General features: G+C 36.5%; 1 protein-coding gene across 3 annotated transcripts in view; it reads right to left on the bottom strand.

The window, feature by feature from the left end:
* The window catches only part of BLNK (B cell linker), a 124,865-nt gene that overhangs the window by 31,326 nt on the left and 72,245 nt on the right, over positions 1-21,294 (bottom strand). For 2 of the 3 annotated variants that reach the window (XM_074295951.1, XM_074295949.1), the window contains exons 3-6: positions 18,809-18,858; positions 12,615-12,655; positions 6,839-6,995; positions 2,164-2,321 (exon numbers count right to left, since the gene is read on the bottom strand). In XM_074295951.1, coding sequence (XP_074152052.1) covers positions 2,164-2,321; positions 6,839-6,995; positions 12,615-12,655; positions 18,809-18,858 — 406 coding nt within the window. The remainder of the gene's footprint in view (positions 1-2,163; positions 2,322-6,838; positions 6,996-12,614; positions 12,656-18,808; positions 18,859-21,294) is intronic. The other variant, XM_074295952.1, reaches the window with a different exon arrangement.

The following is a 21,294-nucleotide window of genomic DNA, read 5'->3' on the forward strand; positions in this document are numbered from 1 at the left end:
CTTACCCACAGTCACAAGGTTTAGGCTCTCAGGCCATCTAAGAGCTGGTCCTTCCACACAAATACCACTTTGGCAAAAAGGTAGTTCTGGCCATTGGGATGTCTGCAGCATTCTCTACTACCAATCTTGCAACTCCTCTTGTCCCCTTCACCCTATCTTTTCCTCTCTTTTCTTTCTGTTTCTCATTCTGCATAGACTGATAACAAATATGGTTATCAGAATGTACCTCCTTAATATCTTCACTTGAATATAGGTACCCCAAAAGCCACCTGAAGATTGTCTTAACGTGCCAGGTAGATCAGTAGCCACTGAAAACCATTGCTAGTGATCTACTGATGTGGTTATAAATGTGTGCCAGAGAATATGTTAATTCAATCAAAGGCTTGAACAACATATCAACTGAAGTGAAATGAGAATTGACCTCTTCTCCCTTCACCCCTCCTAGGATGGGCTCATGTTAGTTAGTTACATTATCCCACAAGTGGATATATTTTGCATTATAAGTAGGTACATTATACTATCAATGGAGAAGTTATACATGTTCCTTTCTTAAGGCATGGTGCCCTGGGGGACAGTATACCTTCATATATAGATAAAAGGAATCTTCTCCTGCCCTTTGCTTTGTCATCAGATATTTGTTTTGTTGGAACTAATGAGTTATCTAGCTGGTAAAGATACACAATTGGAGGAGTTCCAGGGAAGAACCTTGGTTAGGCAAGGAGCCTGAGTTGGTTCTACTGGTTCTAGCTATGAGATGTCATGATTTCAGGGCTTTGATTGGGTGCTGACGTAGAGTGTATTTTGAAATGAGGTTAGATTTTCTAGAATACCCACATGTCAAAAAGTGTACTAGGAAGTATTAGAAAATAAGTAAACCTTTCCCCTTAGCAATATTGTCTGCATTGCGCTAGCAAGGGAAAGTAACTAAAAATTATTCTTAGAAATCTAATATTTTCCCTTTAAACCAGAATTTCAAGGAAATTCATATTCTCTTGAAAATTAATGTGAATTTCAAACATTTATAGTTTGCTGTTTAAAAAGTGCTATTAATCAAGCCAGAGACAAGTTGATTTTCTGTTGATGGAGTATATTAGGAAAGGAGCCAAAGTGTAAGGGACAGTGCAGGAGAGGGAAAGAAGAGCTTTTAGTGGAGATGGGAAAGTACCTACTTCATAACTCCTCCCAGGAATACCTTTTAAAGTGAATGCATATCAAACTCTTCTTTTCCATCTTTTCTTCTTTTCCATCACAGAAAACAGATAGTAAAAGAGTCAGAAAGAAAAGGAGACAGAATTAGAAAGAAATTTAGTGGAACAGAAAAGCAAAAGGGGCGGAAGGAAAAAGAAAAATGGAGAAAAACAAGAAATTAAAAGGCAACAGGAAGGGGACAAAGGTGAAAGGGACTGATCCACAACTGACATCATAGAGTTATTCAGGGCCCAAACCAATTAGTCTCCAGGCATTTGATGAGCATATATTAAGCTCTTGGGAACCTTGCCCTATTTTGGGGTGTCTAGGTCCCAGATGCAAGTCCCCACACACCAATTCACCGTTTATATTTTCAATAGTTCCATAACTATTTCTGTGACCTCAACTGGAATAAAATTTCTGTTAAAATGAGATCCTACATAAAGCTTTTCTTGTGCATGAAATGTTCTCCTTCCTCATCTCTGTCTCTTCCTGGCTTCCCCAAGTCAAATCTCACTTTCTATAGAAAACTCTATGTGGCTGCTCCCTACTCATCCACCCAACTGGTAGCATTTTTCCTTTGAGATTACCTTCAGGCTGCTTGTAATTTATGTTGTCTTTTTCTTAGAATGTAAGCTCCTTGAGGGCAAGGACCCTGTTTCTGCCATTGTATCCCTGGCACTATGACTGATTAATTGTAGAAATTTACACATTCAAGAGGGTTGAGAAATTATGAGGATGAACACCCCAAAATGGTAAGTCTCCAACCCTTTCACTATTTACTTTATTCATATTTGGTATCTCCTTGATGACAAGGACTATTTTATCTTTGTTTCATTTGTATCCAACACAGAGTTGGAGCTTAATATACATTTATTGAGTGACAGTGAATTTTTCAGAGGTCAGCCCCAGAGACCACAGTGACCTTTGCCAGTAAGTGTATGGAAGAGCTTTTGCCATGAGTATGAGGATTACCTCATCTTCCAAGGAGTTTTTTGGCTTTGGTAGGAGATGAGGCTTCTGCGGAAGAGGTACCTGCAAAGATGAGTGCCTTGTTTTCTGGGAAGGCCAACTTGACTTAGTTGGAAGTGTCCTGCTGAAAGGTGGAGAATGTCTCTGGTTTGATCGATTATCTTTAAAGGAAAGTGCACACACACATACACACACATATACACAATTATTCAATGTTTGAAATTAAAGAGCATTTTTTTTAAAATAAAAATTATTCCTGAAAAATACCCGGCACAATTTCATACATAGAATCCTATTTTGTCATTGCCTTATATCAAAAAGTTATAAATGTTTTTCTGTGTAAAAATAAATCTACTGATTGAACTGGAAACTTTAAGTGCTTGGGGTTTGAACCCAGGCCTTCTGTCTCTATATCCCATTTTACCTTTATACTTCCTCTGGGTACTGGATTGTATGGGACCTTATGGGAACCATGGACCAGATTGTAGTGATCAAAAAACAGCCCATCTTGATTATATTAAAGAAATGCCCTTTCTTTTCGCTGATTCAATTCAAAATTACATGAATTTCATAATCAGTCTTATTATAACCTCCCTCCCCCCTTGTCTCTCCTCTAGTATCACAAGGAGCAGGAAATAGTTAAGAGTCCTGAATCTGAATACAGTTATGCTTAAGAATGGGGATGAACTCTTGGGATGGTGGATCCAGCATGGTGGAGGATTTAAAAAATCAATTTTTAAAACTGATTCAAGTGTGACATCAGATGGGCATGTGATTGTGTTATGGCTGACGTTCAACTGCTTCATACAACAAGCCCAATAATGAAGCTTCATTAAAAACAATTCAATTAGATCTGGAAAGTTTCTTCAACCTGCCCCTTTCCATCCAGAGGAAAATCAGAATCACTTATATCCAGCACACAGTTGGAGCTTAATACATATTTACTAAGTGACAGTGAATTTTTCAGAGGTCAGCCCCACAGTCCACAATCAGAATCACCTTTTTTATCACCTCCCCCAAACCTTCTTTATAGAGGACTCATAACCTTTCTGGTTACTCAGCTGCTCTGCTTGGCTTTGACTTCACAAAACATGCCCCATGCTGAGTGCCCCTTGGTGCCCCTTCCCTTTTTAGGTTCTTTTTTAAATATGTTGTTTCCCCCCCATTAAGCTCCTTGAGGGCAAGGCCAGTTCCTTTTTTCTTATCTGTAGCCCCAGTACCTGACACATAATAGGCAAAATACAAGTTTATTGAATTGAATTTTCCTCTGGTGATATAGAATTTCCCTCACTTTGTTAGTGCTTTCTCTCTCTCTTCTCTCCTCTCTTTTTTCTCTGTCTCTCTCTCTGTCTCTCTCTCTCTGTCTCTCTGTCTCTCTCTCTCTGTCTTTCTCGATCTCTTTCTTTCTTTCTCTCTCTCTCCTTTCTTCATTCTCTCCTTCCCTCCCTCTCTTTCTCTATGTATCTCTCTTTTCTCTTTCTCTCTCTCTGGTGTCTGTCTCTCCCTCTTTTTCCTATGTTTCCTTTGGAAGAAGAGAATGTGGAAGTAGATGTCAATATTCAGGGTCTCAATAAAGCAATTTAAATAAATATTACAGCAATTTAAAAGCAAAATTTATAACAAATAAGTTATTTTCCATACATGGGAGGAGAGTGAGATAGTATGATATAGCAGGAAAAAACACTGGGCTAGGATTCAGTGAACCTGGGTCCTAGGTCCTGACTCTTAAAGACTTAAAGAAAATCACATAAGCTTCCCTGGGTCTCAGTTTCCTCTTATGTAAAACAGGATAATGTAGACAATGATTTCAGAAGTTTCTTCTAACTCATCTTATGAAATGTGGGTCATTTGGGGAGAACTGAGAATTATTTTTTCCTAATTTTTTTCAGTTACTTTAAATGAAAGCTCTGGTTACTCAGTGACCACTGGAGGGAGACCTAACTGGATATCTAGCATTAGCCAAGTTTCTTTTCCATTTCTTCAGATGGGGATTTGAGAACACGCAGAAATGCTTGCATTATGCAATATGCAATTATTAATAAGATTGTGTAATCTTGTATTTCCTTGTCAAGAGATACTAACATTTAACTCTCGATTCCCTCTTGTAACAAGTGGGATAGTAGAAGAAAAGCCAATGTACAATTTCAAAGTCTTAATTTATTGGGATCTGAGTATTATGCTCTACATTAGATATATGTGTTATTCTAGCTTCATTTATAGTTTTACTTGGCAGTATTTCAAAAATGCACAGGTCTGTTGTTCAGTCTAATCACCAGTGTTGCAACACACCAATAGTTTTTGTGTTTTTCTTTTGAGATTGAGGTAGTACTTAAAGTTAGGATGTTTTCTTCTTATATCAATCTTATATCAATCTAAATATGTCTCTTAGTAACTTTCATGCATTGTTATTAATTAATCTTTGAGACTGTGACAATTTAATTTCTGTCCTACCTTATAGTTTTTTAAATACTAAAAAACAGTTCATTCACATTCTCTGTTCCCATTCTAATGTATCTCTTTTCTCCAACTTTTAGACACTTTTCCAAATCAGGTTTTACACACACACACACACACACACACACACACACACACACACACACACACACACACCCCTATACTTTTGAACGTTTTTTCTTTAAACAAAATGTCCAAGCTATAAACCAACATTTTTTTTTGGGGGGGGGGACAGTTTATCAAATGCTAAATTGCTATAGGCCTTGATTATTATTTTATGTGTATCTAATCTATTCTATTGATCCATCACTTTACCAACACAGTTACCATTACCATTACATTAACCAGTACCAAATAAACCAATTTTTAAAAAAGTTTAAATCATACCATTTTCCTTATGTAGAATGAAGTATATTTGGGCTACAAACTACAAACCTCCAGAGCTTTGTCTGAAGCTACACAGACTAATAAAGAGAACATGGGAAGAGAATGTTCGTTTAGAAACAGCTGTTAGAATATTTCAAAGGGGAAGGGGATCTGGGAAGGGATTCTAAAGCAGATAGATAACATATATAGTGTTTTGCAAACTTTTTCTCTAAATACTAGTTGTTATGATTTCTAGAAATAGGAGAGAAATGCCATAAGGGTATGATACAGTTGAGAGAGCACTGAATATTTTGTGAGGACCTAGCTCCATAGACTCTCCATTCTACTGTTGATATGAGTTGAGCCAAAACACTTCTTTGGGACTCAGTATCTTTATCTGTGAAATAAAGGGGTTACTCTAGCTGATCTCTAAGGACCCTTTGACTCAAAACCCTGCTTGCACAGGCCAAAGTATTTTCTGGCCTAGAATTCTAAGAGAATCCTTGATAGAGAATGAATTGGTTTGCCTTGAAATGACATTGAGTGAGATAAATTCACTGTTGAGTATAATACATAAATTCTCTACAAATCTCATTATATATCTTCCTCTTTTTCTACTCATATGGCCATCACCCTAGTTCCACAGCCCTCATCAGTTCTCACTAATTAGACTCCCTGCCTTGATTTTCTTTCCACTCCAATCTGTCCTCTAACACATTTACCACGGTAATTTTGCTAAAGAGGACATATGACCACTCTTGAATTCAGGAATGTGAATCTTCCAAGGACTGAAGTTCAAATCCAGCCTCAGACACTAGCTGCAGGACTCTGAGCAAACCCCTTAACCCAGATGCCTCAGTTTCCACATCTATAAAATGAATTAGAGAAGGAAGTGGCAAAGCACTCCAATGACTACCAAGAAAACTCCAAATGGGATAACAAATGAGTCAAATATGACTAAAAATGGCTGAACAACAACGTCCAATTTTGTCATCATATTCCCCCATATTCCCCCCCATCCTCCAGTGGCTCTCTATTGTGTCTATAAACTCATATGTATACCATTTAAAATTCTTTATAACTTGAACCATTCCTATCTTTCCAGTTTTTTTACACATGACTCAACCATACACATTCTATGCTAGTTCTCTCACAGGATGCTCCATCTGCCATCCTGGTCTTTGCTCTGCCTTTCCCCTGCCTGGTGTGTTCTGCCTCCCAATCTCTGTCTCTTAGAAAAATCTGGCTTCCTTTAAGACTTAGCTGACAAGTTACTTCCTGAAGGAGACCTTTCTCCTCCATCCTCTTGTTACCAGCTACCTTCAGCCCTCTAAGGCATTCCCCAATTAGAATGTAAACTCTTTTTTATTATTTTTGTTATTAAAGATTTTTATTTTCAAAACATATTTATAGAGAATTTTCAACATAGAATGTAAATACTTAAAGGAAGGGTCTATTTTTTGCTTTTTCTTTGAATTGCCAAAACTTCTCTCAGTGTCTGGCCCACTATAAATATTTATTTTCAAACTGTATGGATTGATTGGCTTTATTTGAAGAAAATAATAATGACAGTTTATATTTCTAAAGAATGTTAAGGTTTATAAAGCACTTTTACAACAATACAAATAATAATATTTGTTATTATTTGCAAATATTATTATTCTATTTTTATATATGGAGAAGCCAAAGGGCATAGTGATTAAATAGTTTGCCCATAATCACCATGTTAAGAAGTCTTAGCACCAGGACTTAAAGGCCAGTAATAAATTTTTTTACACACAAATTTTATACATTTATACTATTTTATACATATATTTTTACTTATATCCACCAGGACTAGAGGGATGACTATTCTTACCTGCATATTCTCCCTTGGAAAATGGAAGTGTAGGGGGGAGTTTCCTTTTTTCTTTTTCTGTAGGAGGAGGTTCATAGCTGTCATCTGCAATTTCTTCCCCTGGTACCACATAGGTTTCTGAATCAGAGGGTTCATCTGGATTTTCATAATCACTGTCCTAGAAACACAAGTTGACCTCACTCAGTTGAAAAGCTGTGATCATGAAAAGTTAGCCATAAAATGAATTTCTGTTAATTGTCTTGTTTTCCCATTGATGTGTATTTGGAAAGTAGGAGATCCAGTCTCAGAAGAAAAAGAATGCTATTTCCTTGACCAAATCACATATTCACAACATAAGATTTTTCAGAGCAAAACATTTAATGATGATCTTCAGAATCAGGCATAACTTCAATGGCCAGAAAAATAATTGCTTAACAACAAGAACTGTGCCCAAGTAGAGAATTGTGGGGGCCAAGGAAGGCCTTGGAGGCCTTCAAACACATCAATTATGTGATAGAGGGGATTGCTTTCAATCCTGCCTCTGACTAGATACTTGCTGAGGTCCCTTCTTAATTTCTGATACTGAAAAATTGAACCGGTATTGTACTCTGGCATCTTTGTCAAGGAGTCTGAATGATTTTAACCATTTAAATCGTTATTTTAATTAGACTTTAAATTCTTCTTTTACAATTGGGATTTGTTCCACAACTGGCCATATATGAACTTTTTGTTATTATTATAACTAATAACAATAATGATGTTAACTCACATTTATGTAAGACTTTAAGATTTGTAAAGCACTTCAACAACCCTCTTGGGATTCTAAGGTGTGGAACTATCTCCATTTTTCAAATTGGGAAATTGAAGCACGAAAAATGTAGATGACTTTTACAAGATCATTTGGCTATAAGCAAAAGTCTCTTGTCTCTCAAAACACCACGCTGTCTCATTTTAGTCACAAAAGAAGAAATTTAAAAAGCTTTTATCTTTTCTACTTCTCTTATCATGAATTCCTGCCTCTATGATACCATCTTCCCAAACCTTTCAGGGAGATGGAAGTTTCTGGGTTTTGCCCACTATTTTACACTTTTCTTTCCTTGAAACAGCCTAATATAGCATAAAAAGCACTGTACCAGGAGGCAGGAGACCCAATTCTGCTACTACTTTCTTGTCACTTAGGCAAATAGGTTTTGCATTTCTAGGGTTTAGTTTCCATTGCTTCCCCTTTCTCCTCTCCCATTGGTTTCTCTAGTGCTTATAATCTGGTGTCCAGTCCCTTCCCCATTTATTGAAGACTACTCAGAAAGATTCCCAATTCTTATTTTAATGGTTGAATCCCATGGCCCTTTCTCAATCCATAGCCTCCTCTCTGCAGCATCTGATATAGTGCTCTCTGCTGATCATACTCTGTATTGACATATCACTCCTTTCCGGTTCCTTTCCAACCTATGTAATGGCTCCTTCTCAGCCTTCTTTTCTGGATCTTGTGTGTGTGTGGGTGTGTGGTGTGTTTGTAATATAGTGAATATTGATTCAGACAAGTTGCACTTGAGATCCCTAAAAGGCACCCAGTTAAAAATAACAATAACAGCTAGGGTTAGAATGGTGTTCAGAAAAGATGACGGGTTAGGGTTCATCTGTATAGAAATAGTAATTAAATCCTTGACAACTCATAAGATCACCTAGGAAGAGAATATAGAGAGAAAAGACCTAGGATAAAACCTTAGGAGATTTACCCATTGTTAGCAGGTTAAACATGGCATATAAATGTATATCTATATGTATAGAAAATATATGTATACTAAAATATATATGTATATACAATTGTGTACATCTAACTATAGATACTATATAAAAGTATATTGTGTATATTAATGTGTACATGATTAAAACAGGCACATATTTTCTGAAGCTGAATCTACCTACGGCAAAAAGAGTCAATTCAGGCTCTAAGAGAAACAGAATTTCTTAGTTAGGGATCTCAGTCTACATCTGAAGAACTTCTATTACCCCATACTTAACACTATACTCAAATTGACTTTCCAGTTTTTGCTTGAAGGGGAACATTTCAATTCTTGGGGAAGCCAATCAACTCTCTTAAGTCATCCTGTTTCATTTTTGGCCAGCTCTAATTTAAAAAACTTTTCTGACATCAACACCAAGTTGGCTTCTTTGCCAATTCTGCATGGCTTCTGTTTGTGACCCCAGGAGCCAAACTGAATGAGCCTAAACCTTCTTATTACAATATTTCAAGAATTTGAAGGGAATTATTATCTTCCTCCTTACTCCTTCTTTCCCCCTTCATTTCCAGGCGAAACATCATTAATTCCTTCATATAATCAATATGGAGTTGATTCAATAATTACCTCCTCTTCAAACCATCCACCATATAGTTGTCAAAATAATCTTCCTGGATCATAAATATGATGGTGTCATTCCCTTTCTAAACAATCTATCGCCTCTTTCTTTTCAACAATGAAATGATTCAGGCCAGTTCCAATAACCTTGTGATGGAGAGAGCCATCTGCCTCCAGAAAGAGGACTGGGGACTGAATGTGGATCACAGGATAGTATTTTCTTTTCTTTTTTTTATTATAGCTTTTTATTGACAAAACATATGCATGGGTAATTTTTTTCAGCATTGACCCTTGCAAAACCTTCTGTTCCAACTTTTCCTTTCCTTCCTCCACCCTCTTCCCTAGATGGCAGGTAGTCCCATACATGTTAAATATGTTAAAGTATATGTTAAATACAATATATGTATGTGAAGTCCGAGTTAGCTCCCTGTTGATCTCAGGATCAGCAAAAATCCTTGGTCTTTAGGGGGAAAAGTGAAGGAGATGGATGAAACTCCACAAGGCTCACCACAAACCTTCCCTTCTCATTGTCCTCCAAAGTGACTCTGGCTTGTCTTACTCCACCGCCAAATCCGTCCTACAATATACACCAAAAGATGGAGCCAGCACAGAATAGTGGGAAGGGCCATTTTTCAAACATATGCTAATAGAGTATTGTCCAATAGATGATTAGTCTTAAGTGCTCAGTTGTCCGATTCCAGTGCACCTACTCAGAGTTTCAGCCCTTTACATATATATACATATTTATACAATATACACAAGAAAAATCAGATTTAGAAAGAAGGTAAAAATAATCTGGGAAGAAAAACAACAATGCAAGCAAACAATAATAGAAAGAGTGTAAAACAGTATAAAAAATACTATGGTATTTTCACCTTTGTTGCTGTTGTTTGCTTTCTTGTTTTTTGTTTTTTTTTTCTTTCTCATTTTTTCCCTTTTTTGATCTGATTTTTCTTGTACAGCATGCTAATTGTGCAAAAATGTATAGAAGAATTGTACATGTTTAACCTATATTGGATTACTTGTGCTCTAGAAAAGGGAGCTGGGGAGAAAGGAGGAAGAAAAATTTGGAACACAAGGTTTTGTAAGGGTGAATGTTGAAAACTCTCTTTGCATGTATTTTGAAAAATAAAAAGCCATTAGAAAAAAATAAAGACAAAGAATCTATTGCCTTTAGGATCTAATATAAGGCAATCTTTCCAGATTTATAATTTTATTCTTTTTCATACACTCTGGAATCTAGCCTGTTTTTTTCTTCTTACGGTCCATACTTGGCATTCCATCTAACCACCTCCATAGACTTTCTCTTCCCCAAATCTGGAATTCACTCTTTCCTCATCCCTGTCCTTAAAATCACTAATTTGGGGGCAGCTAGGTGGCGCAGTGGATACAGCACCAGCCCTGAATTCAGGAGGACCTGAGTTCAAATCTGGTCTCAGACACTTAACACTTCCTAGCTGTGTGACCCTGGGCAAGTCACTTAACTCCAGGCTCAGGAAAAAAAAAAAAATAAATAAAATAAAATCACTAATTTCCTTCAATGCTCAATGATGAGGTCCTAGATAACTAGATGGGGTTGGCAAAGAAAACCTGAAGTACTGATAAGATTATTCCTAGAGGTAAGCAGGGGATTCCTAGAGGGAATTGGGGGAGATCAGAGGTCTTGAGTAATCCCATTTTAGTGTATCCAATCAGAAAGCCAAGTTATGATGTCAAATCCCTGAGGTTAAATTTCTCCTATAAATCTGCTCATGGCCTATACCATCTTTGCTGAATCCTTTTTGGGTTAGCCCACCAGACTTCTGCCTCCTAGTGTCTTTCTTCCTACCCCTACTCCATGTCTTTTTGATATATAGCTAACTCTTTTAGGATGGTAAATCCCTTTTTAGCATTTAGCCTGCTTGTTAATAGAGTACTTTCATCTCATGGCTTATTCCTTTTCTCTGTGTAAATTATGAGTTCCATTGGAGAATTGTCTTTTCCATTGTTAATTGTTTAAAAAACAAACAACTTTCCTTACTCTATGTTCTCTCAAATCTATTTCATATTTACCATTCCTGGTGTCTATTTTACCTCTTAATTTTGTCTAAAACCTCTTATAAATAAATGTACTTTCTGGTCCGTGAGACTTCTTCACATGTGAATTGCTATCAAACCCCAATGTTTATTGTTCCTATATCAACTTCATCATCTGGTGTCCACCTAATATTATCACTGGGTCCACATGTTGCTTCCTATGGGAGTTTTTAGAATTAATTTAGTTCTTTCTGTTTTCAAAATTATCAAAAATACACTTAACTGATTTGTTTTTATCTCACAATAAAGCATAAGGTCCTTGAGGAAAGGGGACTGATTTTCATTTTGTTTTTTTATATCCAGGGCCAAGCACAATTCCCTTAACATAGTAGGAAAACAGACTTAAAAGCCTTACAAATAAATCTCTAAGCTCTTTTTCTGATCCTAATCTTTTCTACTATTTTTAATAATCATCTTTAATGGTAGGGATTAGGATCCTGGATCATATTGTTCATGTATTTTGAGGAGGAAGAGACCTCAGAGATCAAGTTCATCCCCTTCATGCTACATAGGAGAGGTTAAGTTACTTGCCCAGAGTCATAATGAGTGGCAGAGATGTGATTTGAATTCTGTTTTCTGGTCACTCTTTCCACTGGTCCCATGCTGTTCTCCTAATTTTTCATTGTTTTTTTTTTAAACTTGGATAGAGAAAGATGGCTTTAGTTAACTTGATTCCTTTGTCTCCTCTTCTTTTTAATCAATTTATTCTTGAGTATGCACACACATCTATATATATTATAGTTAAAACTCTAGAGATCATCTAGATTATCATTTTGCTGATAAGGAAATTAAAGTGATTTGCCTAGAGTCCCATGGCTTTTAAGTGTTAGATTTTTATGGAAACATGATAAAAAAAAACTTTATGGGTAGCCTTAAAAAATAGTCCCTTTCTGTGCATATAAATATGTCATCTGCCCTACCTGCCTCCCCCCATTCCAATAAAATATAAGTTCCTTGGGCCAAGAAGTGCCTGGTTTGCTTGCATTCTTAGCTTGGCTACTTAGCGCAGTGCCTGCCACAAGGCATGTACTTAGAGTTTTTATCTGCAAAATGGACTTTGGACCATATCCCTTTTTACCTTTGCTCCCTGCCTTTCTCATAGCCCTGAACCTTCTGTTTCCCAAGTTGCCAGTGTAATAGGCTGTGCCTACAAAAGACCAAGCAACAATCAGTTGGAGTTTTAGTGGACCCAAGTTTAACATAAGTCATCAATGTGAAATGGCAGCCATGAAAACTAATTGTGCCAGTTTGGCTCCTGGAAAAGACACATTATAGCTGTATAATTTAGAAGGAAACAGCTATAATTGTCTTCTCCAGGGGCCAAACTGACAGACTACCTTCTACTACCAGTAGGACATACTTACAAAGTCATCTGACCACTGTTCCTCTTCATCACCAGGGCTTTCTAAAGTAAACAGCAGAGATAAAAGAGCACATGAGTACATATAACAGCCAGTCTATTTCAGTTAAAAACAAATGTCTAAATGACTCTCTCTGTTTTCCTCCTATAGAACTGAAGAAGAAAATCTAACTTCCCTGGAAAATAAAATCTTTTCCTCAATTCAACTCAATCAACATTACTAATGTTGCTAGGTCCCTAGGATTGAAGAAAAATTTATGTTTAAAAAAAGACCTGCTCTCAAGAAGCTTACATTCAGCTAGTGGCTGTAATATATAAACAGTTACATGAATACAGAATAATCTGACATGGAAAAGGACATAGACCACCAGAAGTGGAAGTCAAGAAAGGCTTCCCTTATGATACTTGAGAAGAACCTGGAAAATAATTAAGAATCCTCCAGGTGTAGCATCTAGTCTGTACAAAGACATGGAAGTGCTCCTGGGGCACCACCCTCTGATGGACCGAGGAGGGACTCTTCCTATAATTTTTTATTTAAGGAAGGTCCTCAGGCTAGGTATCTCTTTATTTTCTGCCAGGCTGAATGCCTTTAGCTCTATCATGCTCCCAAAACTTTTCATCTTTTTCAACTACGAGTTCAGTTCCTGGAACTCATAGTCCCCTCATTATGGGGACACCCCCCTCTCCCCATTTGAAACTGGAAGGTTCTTCCCAGAAACTCCATTTAAGGGAGGGCTTAGAGAAGGTACATAAATCAGCCATTTCTTCATTTCTCTTTAACTATACCCTTTTGACAAGGTTTTTCGGTTGGTGTTTGTCCTTCATCCCAAAGAGAAGGGCCATGACATCAGGGAAGTGCTGATGAGACAAGCAAATGAGTTGGATGTAAGTGAGGGTGGGTTGTGTAAAATCACCAGCCTCACTTTCTCCTCCAGACCCATCTGGGTCCAGTAGCAAGATATAGATCAGGATAACTGGAGCTGACCCCTGATGCAGTAGGAAATTCTGGCCTTCTAGCGCTAAGATCTTTAAGATGTCTCATCTTGACTGAGGTAACATCAATTCAGTGACTAAGGTGAGGTTAGAATTGAGACAAAGAATGACCTCTATTACTTAGGTTTTGGAAAAAAAAAGTTTAAAAATTTAAGGTATGATCCTTAAGAAAGAAATCTAGTAGGTAAAATCTTTTTTTAAAGAAACTTTTCATTTTCAAAACATATGTATAGATAGTTTTTAACATTCACCCTTGCAAAACCTTGTGTTCCATCTTTTTCCCTCTCCCGAGATGGCAAGCAATCCAATATATGTTAAACACATACAATTCTTCTAAGCCTAAGATATTTTGAAAGGGTTCATCAATCAAAAAAAAAGTATATTCCTTTGGGCACTTGCAGAGACAGAGAGACAGAGAGACAGATACACAGAGAGAAACAGGGAGAAGGATGAGGAGAATGAAGACAAGGAAGAGAAAGAGGATCAGGACAAGGAGGAGGAGAGAGGAATAGAAGGAAAGAGGAAGGAGAGAAAGAAGGAAGGGAGGAAGGAAAAAAGGAAGGGAGGAAGACAGGAAAGAAGGAAGGAAGAAAGGAAAGGAGGAAAAAGGAAGACAGGAAAGAAGAAAGGAAAGGAGGAAAAAGGAAGGAAGGAAAGAAGGAAGGGAGAGAGAGAAAAAAAGAGGAAAGGAAGAGAAGGAAGAAGGGAGGAAGGAGGGAAGGAAAGAAGGAAATGAAAAGTAGGTATCATGTGCTAGTCCTGAATACTTTCTTCTCTTTTCTCCTTCCTCTCCTTTTCTATTTCTTTTGTGTGTGTGTGTGTGTGTGTGTGTGTGTGTGTTGTCTTTCTCATTAGAATATAAGCTTTTGCAAAATAACCATATGGACATGTATACATATATTGTATTTAACTTATATTTTAACATATTTAACATGTATTGGTTAACTTGCTATCTAGGGGAGGGGGTGGGGAGAAGGGAAAAAGTTGGAACAAAAGGTTTTGCAATTGTCAATGCTGAAAAATTACCCATGCATATATCTTGTAAATAAAAAACTATAATAATAATAAAAAAAGAATATAAGCTTTTAGAGGGTACGGCTGTCTTTCTTTTTGCTTGAATTTATTCTCCCAGTGTTTAACCCAAGTCCCAGCCCAAGGTAAGCATTTTATTGTTGACTGTATAGAGAAGATAACAGGGGTTAGGATAGGGTCTAAGCATAATCTACAACTAGTAGGAAAAATATAGTTGCTGATCCAGCAATAATGCTCAGGAAAGTAAGAGAGGAACTAGGAGAAGGTAGTGGCAAAAAAAAAAAAAAAAAACCAAACTCAGAATAAGGAGAGGTTTGAGATAAGGAGATCAAATTGGAGGCTATTACAATAGAAGGTCTTCACTAGGGGGGTGTCGGAGTTGGAGAAGGTGGGGGACTGGATGGAAGATTTGCTGTAGAGTCAGAAATCACTACAGACTCCCACATTGGGAACCACAGTTCTAAAGAAGCTTAGAGTGGATAAAATAAGGTGGAAGCTGGAGGACAGATTTAAGAACTGTGACACACCTGGACTTTCTATAGGGTGAATGGTTTAATTTTGTGAATGTAACAGGATAGGCTGGGCTAAAAGTTGGCATTCTGGTTGTACCACATTCTCCCCCCCCACCAAAAAAAAGCTTTATCCTCATATTTACCATTTGATAATTAAATCCCATAAAATAAAGAGACTTTAATTTCTTATCTTGGCCCCAAATTATGTGTTATCACATTACCCTTCTCCTTAACCTGTTACCTCAAGCCAATCTTAGCACAATTGATACTAAATATCTCTGATGAACCCAGAACTGCGCAAGGTCTCCACTATGAGGGAGTAGGGAATAAGAAAAAGCATGAAAGAGAAAGCTGTTCCTTCTAGGAGTTTAAAATATTGTTGGAGAAATGCAACTAAAAATGTGAAACAATCATAGAGCGTTTCAAGACAGCATATAATTAAGTGTTAAATGTGTAACTAAAAGGTTTAAGAAGAGAGAAATCAGTGCAGGCTAGAACAATCAGGGAAATTTTCCAAAAGGAACTAAATGGAATTCAGATCAGGACTCAGAATAATGTTACCTCTTGCCAGAAGGCTCTCCCCACATTAGTTCATTCTCTACTCAGCTGCCAAAGTGATTATCCTAAAGCACAGGCCTTGACCTGAAGGATTACTAGCTAGATAAAGGAACTTGTATCCAACTTTTTGTGACACCATTTAGGGTTTGTGTTTGTCAAAGACAGTGAGGGTTTGCCTTTTATTCTCCAGCTCATTTTATAGATGGGGAAATTGAGGCAAACAGGATTTAGTGACTTACCCAGAGTCACACAGCTAGGAATCTGCCTGAGCCAGATTTCAACTGAGGAAGATGAGGCTTTCTGACAGGCTGTCCTATGTACCACATCCTATGTACCACCTAGCTGCTGCCACTCCCCACCCCCTTAAATTTCAGTGGCTCTCTATAACTTCCAGGGGCATAAATAAAAGTGTTCCTTTGATGTCCCTTCCCTATTTCTTCCATTTCACACCAGTCTCCATTCTTCCACCTGTCCTACATACTCCAATATTCAGTGGTGATGATCTCCCACCTGAGAATCCATCTCCCAAATCTAGACATTTTCATTGACTATCCCCCATATCTGGAATTCCCTCCCTCCTCATTACGCCTCTTGGTTTCTCTGGTTTCCTTCAAGTGTCAGCTGGAAAATCAGACCTTCTAAAGGAAGCTTTTCCTGATTTCTCTTAATTTAACCTCCCCTCTATTTATTATCTCTTATATATCCTGTCTATATCTAGTACATAGCTGTACTTCATTGTTTGAATGTTGTCTCCCCAATAGACTGAACTCCCTGAGAATAGGAACTCTCTTTTGCCTTTCCTCATATCCCTCTGCACTTAGCGTAGTACATGGCACATAGGAAGGGCTTAATCAATGTTTATCGAACTAAATAAACTAACTTCACTGACTAATTCTTACTGAAAATCATAGAGCACCAATCAGACCTTTGAAGCTCATCTAAGTCAACTTCCTCACTTTACCAATGAGGAAACTGAGATTCAAGTTAAGTGACTTGTCCAATGTCACTTGGCTAACAAATGGAAGATTGAGCACTTGAACCCAGGCCTCCCAACTCCTGGTTTTATTCGGATGTCAAAAAGGGAAAAGTTTTAACTGGATGAAGTTTTTAACTACATGAAAGCAGGAGATGAGAGCCCAAAGAGCAGCAACAATAAGCAAATGTGTAAAAGCCAGAAATAGGATGAGGGACATTAAAGAGATTTCCTTGGATCAATAATTTTCTTTGGAGAATGTTGGGGTGAAAGATTGAAAATAAGAATGAGGCCAAATTGTAAGGGTTTTAAAAGTCTGTCTTCGGATTCAATATTCTAGGTAAAAGGGAATCACTATAGCTTATTGAGCAGAGCAGTAATATGATGAAAATGACATTTTTTTTTTCCCCAGAAGATTAGGGCAGCCATTGTATAAGAGATGGTAATAAATGAACCTAGGAGGGAAAACAATAGAAAATTACTGCTATAATATGGAAATAAGGTGATGAGGACATGGACCTGATTTGTGAAAATAAGTGAGAGGAGAAGGAAAATCTAAGAGCTACTTGGATGAATTAATGAGATTTGGTAATAGGCCAGACAGAGTGAATGAAGGAAAGGGTCATAACTTTGGAACTGAAAGGGACCTTAGAGGTCATTAAATCTGGCTGTCTCATTTTACCAGTAGGGAAACTGAGGCACAAGGGGGCTAAGTGACTTTATCAAACTCATATAGCAAAGGAGTGGCAGAGCTATGCTTTGAATCTAGGTCTGTTGCTTTCTTCATTCTGGTATGCTGCTTAGATGACGCTCTAATATATGGATGAGTAAGAACCTCAGTTTCAAATATATGTATGTATTCATGACTATATGTGTGTATGTATACCCAGATACATATTTATCTACATATGGTTATATAGACATATACCTCCACACATAGTTTTATTTATATATACATATATAAATACATATATATATATATATATATACATATAAAATAGTGAAATTTAACTTCTTTTTTGATAGAAAATAAATATATTATTTATGAATAAATAAATAATATATTAAATAAACAAATATATTATAAACAGAGTTATAAAGACAAAACAAAATATTTCTTTTATTTGAGAAGTTTACATGTGACTATATATAATGATGATTCAGGCTTGGGAGAAAATTCCCTGCCCTTCTTTGCTTCCCAAGAATTAATCAAAGGTAAGGGAAATTATCTAAATTTCCCAGAGATGATGGTGGTGGGAGGAGGCGTTCTGTCACATTAGAAAGGTCCAGGACAAGATTAAAGTAGATAAAATTCCCACTTCACCTCTATTTCTGCTATTTTCCTTCTTTCTATCCTGTCCTTTCTCTATTCACTGTCTAAGACATAGTAATCCAACCAAGCCAACAGCTCTAGGGTACATTAAAAGAGGTATTAATATCCAGAATATGGAAGGTGATAGTGCCAGAGTCTTCTTCCATGGCCCAGTGACATGTGGACTGCTGTGGTCAATTACATAATTTAGGAAAGAGATTAGCTAACTGGATGAATCCCAAAAGAAGGACACTTAAAATGCTGACAGGACTAGAAATCATTCCATATATGTCTTAGTTAGAGGAACTGGAAGAATTTAGTCTGGAGAAGAGAACAATTGGGAAGAGGTGCATGATAACTGATATCAAGTAACTCTGCCCCACATCAGAGTTCCCAGCGGGCAATGGCCTCCAAAGCTCATAGGAATTTGCTGTTGCTGAGCTCCCAAAGCTCTGGTTCTGGGGATGGCTTTGGTGGTGAAGAGTTAGAACATCTTTTTGATTCAGGGACTTGGACTTGGGAACTTGGTGTGAATCATAGGCAGCTTTGGCAGATTAAAAGATACAGAGACACTTCCATAGGTTGTAGTGAAGCCAAAGGGAAAACTGAATTTTGGAATCATGATAGCAAGTAACCGTTGTTTATTAATAATTTATCGTTCTTAATTTTTCTCCATTATCAGATACTGGCTATGTTAATTATATCAAGAAGTTAAATCAGATGCCATTTTCTTACATATTTCATTGGTACCACAAAATGAACATAAGCCAGTGCTATCTAAGAGAGATTTAACTAAAATTTCATTAGGAAACTCTTACCTGGAACATAATCCCTTTGAGGCACACTGGGTGGTGCTTTGCTTTTTAACCTGTGGATAAAAATCATTAAATACATAATTAATTAATCAGACAACGATTATTGAAGTCCATTATAAATGTTAGTAAAAATAAAAATATTCATACCTCAAAACAGAAGGTTGTCACATATTTATAAGTTACATACTTAAGGCTAGTCACACACTTATTTAGACCAAAAATTCTGTGACATTCAAGGATAGATTTCAGGGGGTTCATGAATATTAAAAAAAATTGTATTTTACTATAATTGATTTCCTTGGAAAGCTTGAAGCAAAAAAGATAAAAGCTTTTATACTACATAAGATGCCCCACACCTATATGTCATTATTGATATTTATTATTGTTATATCTCCTTCACTAATGCATCCTTCCCTTCCTTTTATCCAGGAAACTCATTTTTGTTAACAAAAGAATACAAAGAAAGGGGTGATGGGGGAAGCAGTTTGGCAAAACTAACACATTAATCAAGTCTGTGAAATGTTCCATACCCAGAGTTCTACAAAACCTCTGCAAAAAAGGTAATTAGATATTTTTTTCATCTTTTGTTTGGGATCAGATTTGGTCATTATGAGCATATAATGTTCAATCAAAATTTTGTGTTTTTTTGTTCTTCCAATTTACATTGTTTTAGTCATTACTTTACTATGTATTAGTTCATAGAAATCTTCCCATGCTTCTCTGTTCTTCATATTCAGTAATATGGAATATAATATTCCATTGCATTCATATCATATTTTGTTTATCCGTTACTCAACGGTGATCCACTTAGTTTATATTCCTTTGCTAACATTAAAAAAATGTTGCTGGGAATATGAGACCTTTATGTTCTTATTCATCTTGGGATCTCTGGTCAAAAGCATGACATTTTTTAAAAAGTATGATTGCAAATTGCTTTCCATAATGGTTGGATCCCTTCACAATTCCACCAACAATGTGTTCACATCCATGTATTTTCCAACTCCCTCCTCCTCTGAATATTTCTATCTTTTATCAATTTTGCAAGTTTTCCAAGCATGAAGTGAACTCTTGAAATTATTTCAAGAGTTTGATGCACAATTTTTTATTTTACTGCTTTGGAGCAATATTTCAAATGATGATGATGATGATTTTTTTGGGGGGGGCGGCTTTTTTTTTTTTGTTAAGGCAATTTGTGTTAAGTGACTTGCCCAGGGTCGCAGAGCTAGAAAGTGTTAAATATCTGAGCCGAGATTTGAACTTCAGGGCTGATATGCTATCTACTGCGCCACCTAGCTGTCCCTCAAATAATTATTGGTTTTCATTTCTTTTGAGAATTCCTTAATGTTTTTTTGTCCTTGGTCTTAATATTTTTGTGATAGTTACCTATATAGCTTGGATATCAGACTTTTATTGAAAGCTTCCCTTCTTATTGCAGTTGTGTGGGTTTTATTTGTGCAAAAGTTTTTCAAATTCATGTAATTTAAATTATTTGTTCTATCTTTTGTGATCACCATTATCCCTTGTTTGGTAGGGAACATCCTTTAACCTCACAGACATAGATAGCTATGAAAGAGATATGTCCTTATTCTCTTATAATTTTTTTCATGGGATGACCTTTTCTTTTGGAGAAAAGTTGGAAGCCGTTGGACTTCACTAATATTGCCACAAATTGCCAGAGAAGAGATTCCTTGGACTCACATGATTACTGAAGTCCCTTCCAGCTTTCAAATGATTCTTTGACAGGTTAACAATGAAGAAATTGTAAATGTAGAGTAATATTATGACTGTTGTACCAATGATAAAAATCAATTCTAATTCAAAGAATAAAAATGAGATGTAGCATGCAATTAAGACCTCACCTATTCAAACGAATTACTGATAATGGGAAATGGATAACTAGACAATGACACAGAAATATTATCATTTTCTAGGAAATGTCACTGATATAAATTGATCACCAAAAGTGAACCTAGAAATTGTATGTCAGTAATTACTGAGAGAAGTTAGGTATCTCATAAACAGAATTACTTTAAAATATGAATCCATTTGTAAAATATTATAGACAGATGATGAGAGCTTCATTAGATGGTAACTGCTTCATAAAAGAATAAGAAACAGAAGAATGCCAAACAAAAGAAACTCTATCCCCAGTTGCCTACTTTCTATAGACTGTATAAAGAATCCTTTTTATTTACTAAAAAATAAACTTTGAAGATTGTCTCATTCCAAAGAAATTCTTTCCCTTTTCCAACTTTTGCACCTGAAACCTGGAATCCCAGTGTGGTATACTTTGTTTTTCAGAAAAGTGCCTTTTACCTATAACTAACTAAATGCTGCTCTTCTTTTGGCCCTGAAATCAATACAATGCATGATTTTTTTTTAAATGCCAGACTTTCTGGCTTTTTTGTTCTTCTGTATCACATAGCCTATGATGGAGTTACTTCCTCATAAAAGTTCCTCTTATTTTTATTCAAGCAATCAGTTCCTCC

The sequence above is a fragment of the Sminthopsis crassicaudata genome, chromosome 2 (assembly GCF_048593235.1).
Source record: "Sminthopsis crassicaudata isolate SCR6 chromosome 2, ASM4859323v1, whole genome shotgun sequence".
Lineage (NCBI taxonomy): Eukaryota > Metazoa > Chordata > Mammalia > Dasyuromorphia > Dasyuridae > Sminthopsis > Sminthopsis crassicaudata.